At 47.9% G+C, this 14,458-nt stretch overlaps 2 protein-coding genes across 3 annotated transcripts in view; both read left to right on the forward strand.

Annotated features, from left to right (window-relative positions):
• The window catches only part of eif2a (eukaryotic translation initiation factor 2A), a 13,723-nt gene extending 3,947 nt beyond the window's left edge, over nucleotides 1-9,776 (forward strand). The window contains exons 6-16 of one of the 2 annotated variants that reach the window (XM_053321490.1): nucleotides 1,129-1,211; nucleotides 2,031-2,104; nucleotides 3,364-3,508; nucleotides 4,303-4,419; nucleotides 4,505-4,661; nucleotides 4,878-4,962; nucleotides 5,132-5,464; nucleotides 6,065-6,175; nucleotides 7,466-7,579; nucleotides 8,301-8,366; nucleotides 9,012-9,776. In XM_053321490.1, the coding sequence (XP_053177465.1) occupies nucleotides 1,129-1,211; nucleotides 2,031-2,104; nucleotides 3,364-3,508; nucleotides 4,303-4,419; nucleotides 4,505-4,661; nucleotides 4,878-4,962; nucleotides 5,132-5,464; nucleotides 6,065-6,175; nucleotides 7,466-7,579; nucleotides 8,301-8,366; nucleotides 9,012-9,077 (1,351 nt within the window). In that variant the 3' untranslated portion in view covers nucleotides 9,078-9,776. The remainder of the gene's footprint in view (nucleotides 1-1,128; nucleotides 1,212-2,030; nucleotides 2,105-3,363; nucleotides 3,509-4,302; nucleotides 4,420-4,504; nucleotides 4,662-4,877; nucleotides 4,963-5,131; nucleotides 5,465-6,064; nucleotides 6,176-7,465; nucleotides 7,580-8,300; nucleotides 8,367-9,011) is intronic. The other variant, XM_053321491.1, reaches the window with a different exon arrangement.
• A 1,472-nt stretch (nucleotides 9,777-11,248) lies between these two features.
• On the forward strand, nucleotides 11,249-14,436 carry tsen34 (TSEN34 tRNA splicing endonuclease subunit). Its single transcript, XM_053321552.1, has 5 exons — nucleotides 11,249-11,354; nucleotides 12,114-12,407; nucleotides 12,746-12,884; nucleotides 13,518-13,802; nucleotides 13,892-14,436. Exons 2-5 carry the CDS (start codon nucleotides 12,123-12,125, stop codon nucleotides 14,077-14,079), a joined length of 897 nt encoding a protein of 298 aa, XP_053177527.1. The 5' UTR covers nucleotides 11,249-11,354; nucleotides 12,114-12,122; the 3' UTR covers nucleotides 14,080-14,436.
• Nucleotides 14,437-14,458: the final 22 nt, after the last annotated feature.

A 14,458-nucleotide genomic window follows, 5' to 3' on the forward strand; every position in this document is an offset into this window, starting at 1 on the left:
AAGGAAGGATGGAGGGAGGGAGGGAGGGAGGAAGAAAGAAGGAAAGATGGAAGGGAGGGAGGCAGGGAGGAAGGACGTAGGAGGAAGGGAGGAAGGAAAGAAGGAAGGTAATGGGGAGGAAAAAGAGAGAAGGCGGGAGGAAGGATGGAAGGGAGGGAGGGAGGAAGGAAGAGAGGAAGAGGGAAGGAAAGGAGGGTGGAAGGAGGAAGAAGAAAGGAAAGGGAGGATGAAGGAAGGAAGGGAAGGAAGGGAGGGAGGAAGGAAGGGAGTAGGAGGGAGGGAGGGAGAAAGGAAAAGAGGAAGGGAGAAAGGAAGGAAAGGAGGGAAGGGAGGAAGAAGAAAGGAAAGGAAGGAAGGGAGGGAGGAAGGAAGAAAGGAAGGGAGGGAGGGAGGAAGGAAGAAAGGAAGGAAGGGAGGGAGGGAGGGAGGGATGGAGAAAGGAAAGGAGGGAGGAAGAAGAAAGAAGGAAGGGAGGGAGAAGGAAGGATGGGAGGAGGGAGGGAGGAAGGAAGGGAGGAAGAAGAAAGGAATGGAAGGAAGGGAGGGAGGAAGAAGAAAGGAAAGGAGAGAGGAAGGAAGGAAGAAAGGAAGGATGGAAGGGAGGAAGAGAGGAAGAGGAAAGGAAAGGAGAGAGGAAGGAAGGATGGAAGGGAGGAAGGAAGGAAGGAAGAGAGGAAGAGGGAAGGAAAGGAGGGTGGAAGGAGGAAGAAGAAAGGAAAGGGAGGATGAAGGAAGGAGGGAAGGAAAGAAGGAAGGTAATGGGGAGGAAAGAAAGAGAGGAAGGAAGGGAGGGAGGGAGGTATGGAGGAAGGAAGGAAGGGAGGGATGGAGGAAGGAAGGAAGGGAGGAAGGAAGGAAGAGAGGAAGAGGGAAGGAAAGGGAGGATGAAGGAAGGAGGGAAGGAAAGAAGGAAGGTAATGGGGAGGAAAGAAAGAGAGGAAGGAAGGGAGGGAGTGAGGGATGGAGGAAGGGAGGGAGGGAGAAGGAAGGATGGTAGGAGGGAGGGAGGAAGGAAGGAACAGTCATTTTAATGTGACCCTCTCTCTGATTGGCTGCAGCTGTTTAATGTGAGGCTCTCTCTGATTGGCTGCAGCTGTTTAATGTGACCCTCTCTCTGATTGGCTGCAGGTGTCCCAGCTGGTCTGAAGACGAGCAGATCGCCGTGAGGAGCGTGAACAACGAGCTGCACTTCTACGAGAACAATGACTTCAGTAAGACTTCTGTCCTCCTTCCTCCCTTCCTTCCTCCCTTCCTTCCTTCCTTCCTTCCCTCCCTCCTTCCCTCCTTCCTTCCCTGTCTTTCTTTCTTTCTTCCTTCCTTCCTCCCTCCCTCCTTCCTTCCTTCCTTCCTTCCTTCCTCCTTCATTCCTTCCTCCCTCCTTCATTCCTTCCTCCCTCCCTCCTTCCTTCCTTCCTTCCCTCCCTCCTTCTTTCCTTCCTTCCTTCCTTCCTTCCCTGTCTTTCTTTCTTCCTTCCTTTCTCCCTCCCTCCCTCCCTCACCCCCCCTTCCTTCCTTCCTTCCTTCCTTCCCTGTCTTTCTGTCTTTCTGTCTTTCTTCCTTCCCTCCCCCCTCCTTCTTTCCTTCCTTCCTTCCCTCCCTCCTTCCTTCCTTCCTTCCCTGTCTTTCTTTCTTTCTTCCTTCCTTCCTCCCTCCCTCCTTCCCTCCCTCCTTCCTTCCTTCCTTCCCTCCCTCCATCCTTCCCTCCCTCCCTCCCTCCCTCTCCCCCTCCTTCCCTCCATCCTTCCCTGTCTTTCTTTCTTTCTTCCTTTCCTCCTCCTTCCTTCCTTCCTTCCTTCCTCCCTCCCTCCCTCCCTTCCTTCCTTCCTTCCTCCCTCCCCCCCCTCCCTTCCTTCCTTCCTTCCCTCCTCCCTCCCTGTGCAGAGCGGCTCCTTCAGTCCTCCTGTTATAGATTCATATTAATATGATCAGGAAGCCGATCAGCTGATCAGATGATCTTTGTGTTCCTTCCTTCCTTCTTCCCTTCCTTCCTTCCTTCCTTCCTTCTGATGATCTTTGTCTCCTCTCCTCAGACACCATCGCCAACAAGCTCCACATGCAGAAGGTGTCGGACTTCTCGTTGTCACCTGGAGGTCAGCCCAGCAAGGTGAGACCCCAAAACCCTGAGACCCTAAAACCCTGACTGGGGATTTCCACCAGGTCCGTCAGCAGCGCGGAAAGGCTGTGCTACGGTTTAGCTCCGTCCTCTGCTCGGTGTCAGCTCACACCGGGAGCGTTGTGGCTAGTCTACAGTAATTACTGTAGTAGCTAGTCTACTGTAATTACTGTAGTAGCTAGTCTACCGTAATTACTGTAGTAGCTAGTCTACTGTAATTACTGTTGTAGCTAGTCTACTGTAATTACTGTAGTAGCTAGTCTACCGTAATTACTGTAGTAGCTAGTCTACTGTAGTAGCTAGTCTACTGTAATTACTGTAGTAGCTAGTCTGCCGTAATTACTGTAGTAGCTAGTCTACTGTAATTACTGTTGTAGCTAGTCTACTGTAATTACTGTTGTAGCTAGTCTACTGTAATTACTGTAGTAGCTAGTCTACCGTAATTACTGTAGTAGCTAGTCTACTGTAGTAGCTAGTCTACTGTAATTACTGTAGTAGCTAGTCTGCCGTAATTACTGTAGTAGCTAGTCTACCGTAATTACTGTAGTAGCTAGTCTACTGTAGTAGCTAGTCTACTGTAATTACTGTAGTAGCTAGTCTACCGTAATTACTGTAGTAGCTAGTCTACCGTAATTACTGTAGTAGCTAGTCTACCGTAATTACTGTAGTAGCTAGTCTACTGTAATTACTGTTGTAGCTAGTCTACTGTAATTACTGTAGTAGCTAGTCTACCGTAATTACTGTAGTAGCTAGTCTACTGTAGTAGCTAGTCTACTGTAATTACTGTAGTAGCTAGTCTGCCGTAATTACTGTAGTAGCTAGTCTACCGTAATTACTGTAGTAGCTAGTCTACCGTAATTACTGTAGTAGCTAGTCTACCGTAATTACTGTAGTAGCTAGTTTACTGTAGTAGCTAGTCTACCGTAATTACTGTAGTAGCTAGTCTACCGTAATTACTGTAGTAGCTAGTTTACTGTAGTAGCTAGTCTACTGTAATTACTGTAGTAGCTAGTCTGCCGTAATTACTGTAGTAGCTAGTCTACCGTAATTACTGTAGTAGCTAGTCTACCGTAATTACTGTAGTAGCTAGTCTACTGTAATTACTGTAGTAGCTAGCTGTAACGCGCCGCTGCCGGACCCGGTGGAAATTGGGCTTGAGACCCTAAAACCCTGAGACCCTGAGACCCTTCAGTCTGAGCTCCGGTTCCTACTTCCTGCCCATCTGTCTACTTCCTGTGTGTCTCTTGCAGGTTGCCGTCTACGTGCCGGGCAGTAAAGGGGCGCCGTCGTTCGTGCGCCTGTACCAGTACCCGGTGCTGGGGGGTCCGTCTGCAGCGCTCGCCAACAAGAGCTTCTTCAAGGCCGACAGGGTCACCATGCAGTGGAACAAGAAAGGTGAGTCAGCTGACAGGAAGTGGTCAGAGGAAGGTGAGATCAGCTGACAGGAAGTGATCAGAGTTCAAAGGTTAAAGTTCTGCTACTGGTCTACAAATCACTGAATGGTTTAGGTCCAGAATACATGAATGACATGTTAGTAGAATACAAACCCAGTAGAGCTCTGAGATCTACTGACTCAGGTCAGATAGTTGAGCCCAAAGCTCTGAGATCTACTGACTCAGGTCAGATAGTTGAGCCCAGAGCTCTGAGATCTACTGACTCAGGTCAGATAGTTGAGCCCAGAGCTCTGAGATCTACTGACTCAGGTCAGATAGTCGAGCCCAGAGCTCTGAGATCTACTGACTCAGGTCAGATAGTTGAGCCCAGAGCTCTGAGATCTACTGACTCAGGTCAGATAGTTGAGCCCAGAGTTCAGACTAAACATGATGAAGCAGCTTTTACACAACTGGAACAAACTAGCAGCAGAACTGAAATCATGTTTAAATCCAGGTTAAAAACATTTCTCTTCTCCTGAGCTTATGATTGAGCTCTTTTAAAGCACTTTACATTTTAATCTTTCATTTGCACTCTATGTCCTTTTAATGATTTTAAAGCCAATTTATTATTTGATGCTGCAATCTTATATTTAATGATCTATTCTAGCATTTTATTTCTCTCTTTCTATTTTTCTGTACTTTGTTTTTATTATTAGTGTGTGTGTGTGTGGGTGGGGGGGGGGGGTGATGTAAAGCACATTGAGTTACCATTGTGTATGAAATGCTCTATATAAATAAAACTGCCTTCTCTCACAGCCTCGGCCGTGGTGGTGACAGCGAGCACCGAAGTGGATAAAACTGGAGCTTCTTATTACGGCGAGCAGACGCTGCATTACCTCGCTGTGAATGGAGAGACGGCGCTGGTTCAACTGTGTAAGGAGACCTTATACATTTATTACAACTATTACACATTATTAGTTATTACAGTTAAACTGATCTTTGTTGTCGTTGGCAACAGTGAAGAACGGTCCGATCTACGATGTGACGTGGAGTCCGAACTCTGCGGAGTTCTGCGTAGTTTACGGCTTCATGCCGGCCAAGGCCACCATCTTTAACCTCAAATGTGACCCGGTGTTCGACTTCGGGACCGGACCGCGAAACGCCGCCTACTACAGGTGAGACGCTCAACTTCCTGTTTCAGTCCTCAGTTCTCAGTCTGCTACTTCCTGTTTCGGTCCTCAGTCTGCTACTTCCTGTTTCAGTCCTCAGTCCTCAGTCTGCTACTTCCTGTTTCAGTCCTCAGTCTGCTACTTCCTGTTTCAGTCCTCAGTCTGCTACTTCCTGTTTCAGTCCTCAGTCCTCAGTCTGCTACTTCCTGTTTCCTGTTTCAGTCCGCAGGGTCACATCCTGGTGCTGGCCGGCTTCGGGAACCTGCGAGGTCAGATGGAGGTCTGGGACACGAAGAAGTACAAACAGGTGAAGAGCCGCAGCACACACACACAGACACACACACACACACACACACATACACACACACACACACACATATACACACACACACACACACACACACACACACACACACACACACACACACACACACACACACCCAGCAGTTGATTTCAACCCTTTCCTCTGCTCTCAGGTTTCTAAACCTCAGGCTCCGGACGCCACACACTTCTCCTGGTGCCCCGACGGAGAGCACGTCGTCACGGCAACGTGCTCGCCGCGGCTGCGTGTCAGTAACGGTTATAAGATCTGGCACTACACCGGCTCCGTGCTGCACCAGTGGGACGTGGCGGCGGGCTCGGAGCTGTGGGAGGTCCGCTGGCAGCCGTTCCCCGCGGGCACCTTCCCCCCCCGCGGAGTCACCTACCAGGCGGCTCCCAGCACGCTCGGCAGCACCCAGGCCCCGCCCACCCAGGCCTACCGCCCCCCCGCCCTCAGGCACCTGCCCGCCACGCCCAGCGCCAAACTGGTGAGGAACGCTGACAGACAAATAATAATAACTTTATTTTGTATAGCGCCTTTCATGAAACCCAACGTCCCTTTATAGGACACTCATTGAAAGGAAGAGAGGAAGGAAGGGAGGAAGGGAGGGGGGAGGAAAGAAAGAGAGAAGGAGGGAGGGAGGAAGGGAAGAAAGAAGGAAGGAAGGAAGAAGAAAGGGGGATGGAGGAAGGAAAGGAAGGAAGGACGGAGGAAAGAAGGAGGGAAGGAAGGAAGGTAGGGGGGAGGAAAGAAAGAGAGAAGGAGGGAGGGAGGAAGGGAAGAAAGAAGGAAGGAAGGAAGAAGAAAGGGGGATGGAGGAAGGAAAGGAAGGAAGGACGGAGGAAAGAAGGAAGGAAGGAAGGTAGGGGGGAGGAAAGAAAGAGAGAAGGAGGGAGGGAGGAAAGGAAGGAAGGAAGAAGAAAGGGGGATGGAGGAAGGAAAGGAAGGAAGGACGGAGGAAAGAAGGAGGGAAGGAAGGAAGGTAGGGGAGAGGAAAGAAAGAGAGAAGGAGGGAGGGAGGAAGGACAGATGGGGGTCTCACCTGGAGAGTGAGACAGGAAGTTGACTAATGTTTGTTTCCTGTCAGCATGAAGAAGAACCGCCGCAGAACATGAGAACCGGAACCGGAGAGAAGAACGTCTCCAAGACGGCTCTGAAGAACCAGAGGAAGAGAGAGGCCAAGAAGGCTGCTAAACAGGTACCTGTCTGTCTCTCACCTGTCTGTCTCTCACCTGTCTGTCTGTCTCTCACCTGTCTGTCTGTCCCTCACCTGTCTGTCTGTCTCTCACCTGTCTGACTCTCACCTGTCTGTCTCTCATCTGTCTGTCTCTCACATGTCTGTCTGTCTGTCTCTCACCTGTCTGTCTGTCATCTGTCTGTCTGTCTCTCATCTGTCTGTCACTCATCTGTCTGTCTGTCTCTCACCTGTCTGTCTGTCTCTCACCTGTCTGTCTCTCACCTGTCTGTCACTCACCTGTCTGTCTGTCTCTCACCTGTCTGTCTGTCACCTGTCTGTCTCTCACCTGTCTCTCTCACCTGTCTGTCTGTCTGTCTCTCACCTGTCTGTCTGTCTCTCATCTGTCTGTCTGTGTCTCACCTGTCTGTCTGTCTCTCACCTGTCTGTCTCTCACCTGTCTCACCTGTCTGTCTGTCACCTGTCTGTCCCTCACCTGTCTGTCACTCACCTGTCTCTCACCTGTCTGTCTCTCACCTGTCTCTCACCTGTCTGTCTCTCACCTGTCTGTCTGTCTCTCACCTGTCTGTCTCTCACCTGTCTCTCATCTGTCTGTCTGTCTCTCATCTGTCTGTCTGTGTCTCACCTGTCTGTCTGTCTCTCACCTGTCTGTCTCTCACCTGTCTCACCTGTCTGTCTGTCACCTGTCTGTCCCTCACCTGTCTCTCACCTGTCTGTCTCTCACCTGTCTGTCTGTCTCTCACCTGTCTGTCTGTCTGTCACTCACCTGTCTGTCTCTCACCTGTCTGTCTCTCACCTGTCTGTCTGTCTGTCTCTCACCTGTCTCTCACCTACCTGTCTCTCACCTGTCTGTCTCTCACCTGTCTCTCACCTACCTGTCTCTCACCTACCTGTCTCTCACCTGTCTGTCTCTCACCTGTCTCTCACCTGTCTGTCATCTGTCTGTCTCTCACATGTCTGTCTCTCACCTGTCTGTCTCTCACCTGTCTCTCACCTGTCTGTCATCTGTCTGTCTCTCACCTGTCTGTCACTCACCTGTCTGTCTCTCACCTGTCACTCACCTGTCTGTCTCTCACCTGTCTGTCTGTCTCTCATCTGTCTGTCTCTCATCTGTCTGTCACCTGTCTCTCACCTGTCTGTCTGTCACTCACCTGTCTGTCTCTCATCTGTCTGTCACTCACCTGTCTGTCTCTCACCTGTCTGTCTCTCACCTGTCTGTCTGTCTCTCACCTGTCAGTCTCTCACCTGTGTGTCTCTCACCTGTCTGTCTGTCTGTCACCTGTCTTCCTGCAGGAGGCGAAGGCGGACCCCGAGCCTCCCTCTGACCCCGCCCCCGTCAGAAACAACCAATCAGAGCCGACCTGCGGCGACCCGGAAACAGACAAGAAGATAAAGAACGTAAAGAAGGTGAAGAGTCACATGATCTGTCTGAGCACTGTGATTGGACAAAGATAGAACTCACATAGTAAATATAATAAACAGACTCAGCTTCCACATATCTGCAAATAAATGAATATTTAACCCTTTCATGCATAGCGGTCACTGCAGGGGATAGCTATTCAAAAACTGTTTTTATTTTAATTCATGGATTTTGATGGATTTTGATGGTATAGTTGCACTTCAGCCACCACAGTCAACACTAGTGCATCATCCTTTTTTTAGTTGTAAATCAGTTGGTTTGTGTAATTTTCATGAGTTGCAAGAGTACATGGTGGTAATGTTAAAAGGCAAACATGTGCAACTGCAACAAACCAGTAAAAACATAAAAACAGGTCTTCAGCTATCCCACCAATGTCATTTGACAAAAATAAATAAAATATGGAGTGTAACACAGCAAGTTATAGGATTCCTAAAGAGAAATAAAAACACTTATACACACCTTTTAATAATTCATGCATGAAGGGGTTAAGACAGCAGAGTATAAATCTGTCATCTCTTCATTTCCACATGAAGATAAAACCAGAATAAAAGCATGAAGCAAATTAAGTTCAAACATTTATTTACAGTAGATTAATTTCATGTTTCACTTAAATCATATTTGTACATTAAAACATCTGATTGGGTTTAAAACTAACATGAGAAAATATAACTTCCTGGTTTTATTAATAACATAGTTTTAATGTTTTAGAAACTGAAGGCCATTGAGGAGCTGAAGGAGCAGCAGGCGTCTGGAAAAGTCCTGCAGAAAAACCAGGTTAGTTTATACTTTACATGTTTTACTTTTTTAATGTTGTGTGAAATAAGTCAAAACTCCAACAACACACAAGTTTATTATCAGATACTAGATTTTACTACTTCCTGTTGTTACTTTATTTTGGGCTTTTTTGTCTTTATTTGAAAGCAGGTGGCGTAGACGGCCACCAGGGGGCTCCACTACTACCAGTCGTTTTACTAGATTTTTAACCCTCCTGTCGTCCTTCCTGCCTTCCTCTCTTTCTGTAATTTTTCCTTCCTACTTCCCCTCCTCCCTCCTCCTTCCCTCCCTCCTCCTTCCATCCTTCCTTCCTTCCTTCCTCCTTTCCTCCCTCCTCCTTCCATCCTTCCTTCCTTCCTCCTTTCCTCCCTCCTCCTTCCATCCTTCCTTCCTTCCTTCTTTCCTCCCTCCTGCTTCCATCCTTCCTTCCTTACTCCTTTCTTTCCCTCCTTTCCTTCCTTCCTTACTCCTTTCCTTCCTTCTGTCCTTCTTTGACCTGAGCACAACAGGAGGGTTAAGTAACTAAATGTTGAGGTTTAACATGTGTGAGCGCTGTGTGAAGTGTGATTCCTGCTGTGAAAACATATTTTTATTGATTTACTCTTTAAGTTTTTCTAACTGAGTCGTTTAATCTTCTGTGTTCAGCTGGAGAAAGTCCAGAAGGAGGAGCAGCTGCTGAAGGAGCTGGAGGAGCTGCAGTTAGGACAGTAGGAGGAGGAAGAGCGACGGTCCACGCCTCCAGACCTCACCACACACACACACACACACACACACACACACACACACATACATACACACACACACACACACACACACACACACACACACACACACACACACAGCTGGTGGTGTGTGTGTGTGTTAGAAACACTGAGGACTTTTTTGTTGCACTTAAACAGACTGAGAGTTTGACCTGCGTCTGAACGCTAACATGTTTTCTCCTCACCTGTCAATCACCAGGGGGCGGGGTTTATCTGAGAGGGGCGGGGTTTGTCAGAGAGGCGTGGCCACAGCGAGAACTTGATTGGATGTTTTAGTTTTTCTGTTTTCATTTCATTTTGACTGAAAACATCAAATTCATTCCTTCCTTTTGTCCCTGTTTTGAGAATGTCACAAGGCATTCTGGGAAATGTAGTCCAGAGGAAGCAGAGTGAGGTCACTGGATTCACAGACGGGAAACAGGAAATGTTCTTCTTTAAAGGAGCCGTCTAAATGCTGGATCGTCCCTTTAACTGTGATCAGCTGATTCTGCTCCGACATCAAATTGAAATCAGTCCATTGAAGCCCTGTTGCTATGCAACATCTGTACAGATGCTGAAGCCTTTGACAGTGTTATTTTCAGAATAAAAGCCTCATTGCCATGCTTCACTGCTTTCTGATGAAAACTAATAAACTTTGTTTGTGATCCAACTTTTACTGTCTGAGTCTCAATCTACACAGGAAGTACATCACATGATACGGGTCAGGTGACTTATTCATATTCAACAGGAAGTCACAGTAATAATAAAGTCAGCTGGTCGGTTCTGTCTGAGGTCACTTCCTGTTAAAGGAGGTTTTCCTGCTTCTAAGTGTGATATATGTGTTGAGATATATATATATATATATATATATATATATATATATACATTAGGGCTGTCAAACGATTAATTTTTTTAATTGAGATTAATCGCAGAATTTCCATAGTTAATCACGATTAATCGCTTTTTGAATTGGTGGCAGTTAAACTCCGTTTGACACAGGTTGCATTTTACTTTTGACTTGTCAACTGAAGCGTCTGGAAGTGTTTTAAAGTTAAACAAGCCGTTCAAAAGTCCAGTAGCTCTCTTACTTTCCATCAGCGCGGTAGGTTTACTGCAGGAGGCCACTTCAAAGCATAGCGCTACAGCTAGAGGAGCCGTCTACGGGGGAGGAGAAGGGACAAAAAGGCTTGCTACATTAAAATGAGATTTTAAAAAATGAACGTGTTATGGATTGCATTAATCTAATCGTGATTAACGTGTTAACGCTGACAGCCCTAATATATATATATATATATACACACTTCATACCATTCAGGTCCTATTTGACTTATTTTAACTTATTTTTGACCTTTGAAAGCAATGAAAACATCCTAAAGTAACATTTCTTTAACCCTGAAATATATATTTTATTTTTAAAGTGACCCAGAATGTACAAAAACATTTTTACATTTTTTTTAGAACAATATATACCAATGAAATACTATTTGAATGGTTGAATTCATTATAACCATTAAAAGCAACCAGTCAACACTCATCAAGCTGCACAATAAATAAATCAATGTTAAATATTATAGTTTATTCTGGGTCATTTTATAAAAAGTTATAATATTTCAGGCTTAATATTGTTTTAAGATGTTTTCATTGCTTTCAAAAGTCAGAAACAGGTTAAAATGGGTCAAATGTTTGTGTTAATAAGAGTTAAAAGAGATTAAATAAAATAAAATAGACAAACGTTTGGATTAAACATTGATAAATTAACAGTTTAAACGGTTTAAATGCAAACAGAAGCGTTACCATGGAGACGACACTGAGTCTGAACCGTTGAAGCACGTTGCGGTTTTCTATTGGCTGATTCCGCCGTCAATCAAACCTGTCTGCGCTCTTATTGGCTAGTTTCACCCACCGCTTCTTCTTTGGTGTATGCGCTTGGTTTTTTTTCCTCTGGGACAGATCGAGTCAGCGGGGCGGTGCTTCACACAGTCACAGCCGCGTGTCCCCGCCCCGCCGGGATGTGACGATGTTCATATCAACCCTCCCCTGCAGTCACAGAGCGGAAGTGCTCGATGTTCGCTTCTTTATTTAAACTTTGTGAAACGTGTCGCGTGCTTTTTGTTTTCACGGGTTTTAACATTTGTGACGTTTTGTAGTTTTTAAACGACTGCAGTTAAAACTACTGCCGGACCCGTTTACGGCATGTCGTGAAGAGGAGCGAGGAGGAGGAAAGCAGCACACGTGCGTCCACAGCAGGGTAAGCTGAACAGCTGATCGATCATTGATCATTGGTTTTAAAGTGATTGATCATTAATCTGTGAGAGTCAGACACGAGCTCAAACGACCACTGAAGGTTTTTATTTTTGACGAGCTTTCAGCTGCATCTCACGGTCCTCTTCATAACAGCACACTATGACGTCACACTGTCCCTCTTCTATACTTGTTTCCAGTCTTCATTTCACTTTCATCATTTATCCTCAAAAATAAACTAAAATTAAATAAAAGTGTCAGTTTGACTTTGAATCATCATCACTTTCCTTCCTTCCTTCCTTCCTTTCCTTCCTCCCTGCCTTCTTTCTTCCCTTCCTCGTTCCTTATTTCCTCCGTCCTTCCTTACATCTGTCCTTCCTCCCTCCCTCCTTTTCTCCTCCCTTCTTTCTTTCCTTCCTCCGTCCTTCCCTTCCTTTCCTTCCTTTCCTTACTTCCATCTGTTCTTCCTTCCTCCCTCCTTCTCTCCTCCCTTCCTTCTTTCTTCCCTTCCTCCCTCCCTCCTTCTCTCTTTCTTTCCTCCCCGCTACCTTCCTTCCTTCCTTCTTTCCTCCCCGCTACCTTCCTTCCTTCCTTCTTTCCTCCCCGCTACCTTCCTTCCTTCCTTCTTTCCTCCGTCCTTCCTTCCTTTCCTTCCTCCCTCCTTCCTTCCCTTCCTTCCTTCCTTCCTTCCATCCTTCCTTCCTTCCTTCCTCCCTTCCTTTCAATGAGTGTCCGATAAAGGGTTAACTTGATACTCCTTCCACAGACTGAGCTGATGGATGATCCTCCGTACAGAGAGGAAGAGGAAGAGGATGAGGAGGAGTCGTCCCCGGTGGTTGGGGTCAGCCTGTGTGACTCCGCCCCCTTGCTGTGGAGGGCGGAGGACCTGCGTGCGGTGAGGTCTCAGGGCCTGGTGGGGGCGCTGCTGGGGTCGCTGGCTCGGACCCCCCGACAGAACAGCCGTCTGGGCCGCCCGCTGCTGCTGCTGCCGGAGGAGGAGAGACTGCTGACGGAGCGCCACGCCGCCGCCACCGCCACCGCAGCACCGCCTGGGTCAAAGGTCAGTTTACTCACCGCAGGTCAAGGAAGGAAAGGAGGGAGTAAGAAAGGATGGAAGGAAGGAAGGAAGGAAAGAAGGAAGGTGGAAGGGAAGAAGGAAGGAAAGGAGGGAGTTAAGAAGGATGGAAGGAAGGAAGTTAGGAAGGAAGGAAGGAAAGGAGGGAGTAAGGAAGGTGGAAGGGAAGGAAGGAAAGGAGGGAGTAAGAAAGGATGGAAGGAATGAAGGAAAGGAGGGAGTAAGGAAGGATGGAAGGAAGGAAGGAAGGAAGGAAAGGAGGGAGTAAGGAAGGATGGAAGGACCTTCAGAGGGTGTGTTTGATTCATTGTTGGTGTCGGCAGGAGGCGGGAGGGGCGGAGCTCCGTCAGCAGGTGGAGCAGTATGAGGAGGAGCAGCAGAGGAGTTATGAGGAGCAGAGTGTCCTCGCTCTGGAGGACAGGAAGTCAGCGCTGCGCAGAGCCATGACGTCATCGCACACAGGTGAGAGCGAGCCGTCACCATGACAACCAATCTGCTGCCTAACCAGGCGGGGAGAGTTCTGGTCCTCTGAAATGAAGCCAACCAGGAAGTAACTTAGAGCTGCATTCTATCAAAAGGCCACCAGGGGGCGACCGTCTCTATACAAGTCAATGGAGAATTCACCAACTTCTCACTTGATTTCTAACCTCAGTAAACGTTTTCAAAATGTGTTTATGGTCTCAATCGCTAGTTTAAAGCCTTCTTCAATGCAGTATGATGTTCATTTGGGACATTTTGGCCTCCCTGATTTTATATGTGACGATAAAGCAGGGTATGCATTAGGGCGTGGCTACGTCCTGATTGACAGGTTGATTGACCAATGTCCTCGAGATCCAGCCCTCGTAACCATAGCAACCTCCCCGCTCCACCCATGGCTCCGCCTCATGCCCATATAAGTAGAATCCGTGTTTTTATTTTTCCCAGCATGCACCTGAAGTTTTCAAGATGGCGCTGCCTAGATTAGAAACTATTGGCTTCCGAGCAGCAGTCCACAAACCAATGGGTGACGTCACGGATGTTACGCTCAGTTCTTCTATACAGTCTGTGGTTCTGACCCTAACCCTGGTCTAACAGTCCTGGTTCTCTCACGTTCAGATCCTGGAGCTGGGACCACAGATGAAGCCCTGCAGGGCCGCCTGGAGGCCCTGGACCAGAGCTTTACCTTCCCTCGGTCCGGGATGGCGGTCCAGCTGAGCACGGCGAGGGCGGGGCTATCGTACTGCCCCGAGGCCCGGGACTTCCTGCAGGCTGATTGGCTGATGAGAAAGCGGGACGACCCGCGCGGCGCCGCCAGGTACCAGGTGTTCATAGACCTGAGGGGGCGGGGCTTCTACCTGACCTCTGCCGGGAAGTTCGGGGGAGACTTCCTCGTCTATCCAGGTCAGTCTGAATCTTTTATTTTTTATTTTTAAGCTAATGACCTCTAGGGGTCAGTGATGTTTGTTTAAGCATCGTCGTCATGGTTACAGGCGACCCTCTCCGTTTCCACGCTCACTTCATCGCCGTGTGTGTGTCTCTGGACGAGTCCGTCTGTCTGCTGGACGTCCTCGCCATCGCTCGCCTCGGATCCAACGTGAAGAAGACGGTCCTGCTCTGCTCGCCGGGGGCAGGCGGGGGCGTGGCCTACACCTCGCTACAGTGGAGCGGGATGGTCTGAAGAACCAGCAAGAACCAGTAAGACCAGTTTGGTCCAGCTGGTGCGTTCAGGAACCGCTTCCTGTTTCCTGGTTGTCACAGTAACACAGAGACCTCCTTCAGGGCCGCTGCCGGTCCCCGTGCTGGTCCCCGAGCCGGAGTTTGGGAACCACGGCTTGAAGAACAGTTTGTGATAAATGGAGAAAACAACATTTAATCATCTGAACTGAGACTACTGATGACTGATGATTGTTCTCGGTGTGCAGACACAGAACATACGGAAGATTTAAAGCCAAAGAAGGAAAGAGGAACTAACATATTTTCATTATTGATTCATCGGACAAATATAGTTTGTAAAAAAATGTGAAGCCCTCAAAGTAGTTTGATGATTAATTTTCTGT

Source organism: Scomber japonicus, chromosome 6 (assembly GCF_027409825.1).
Source record: "Scomber japonicus isolate fScoJap1 chromosome 6, fScoJap1.pri, whole genome shotgun sequence".
Classification (NCBI taxonomy): Eukaryota; Metazoa; Chordata; class Actinopteri; order Scombriformes; family Scombridae; genus Scomber; species Scomber japonicus.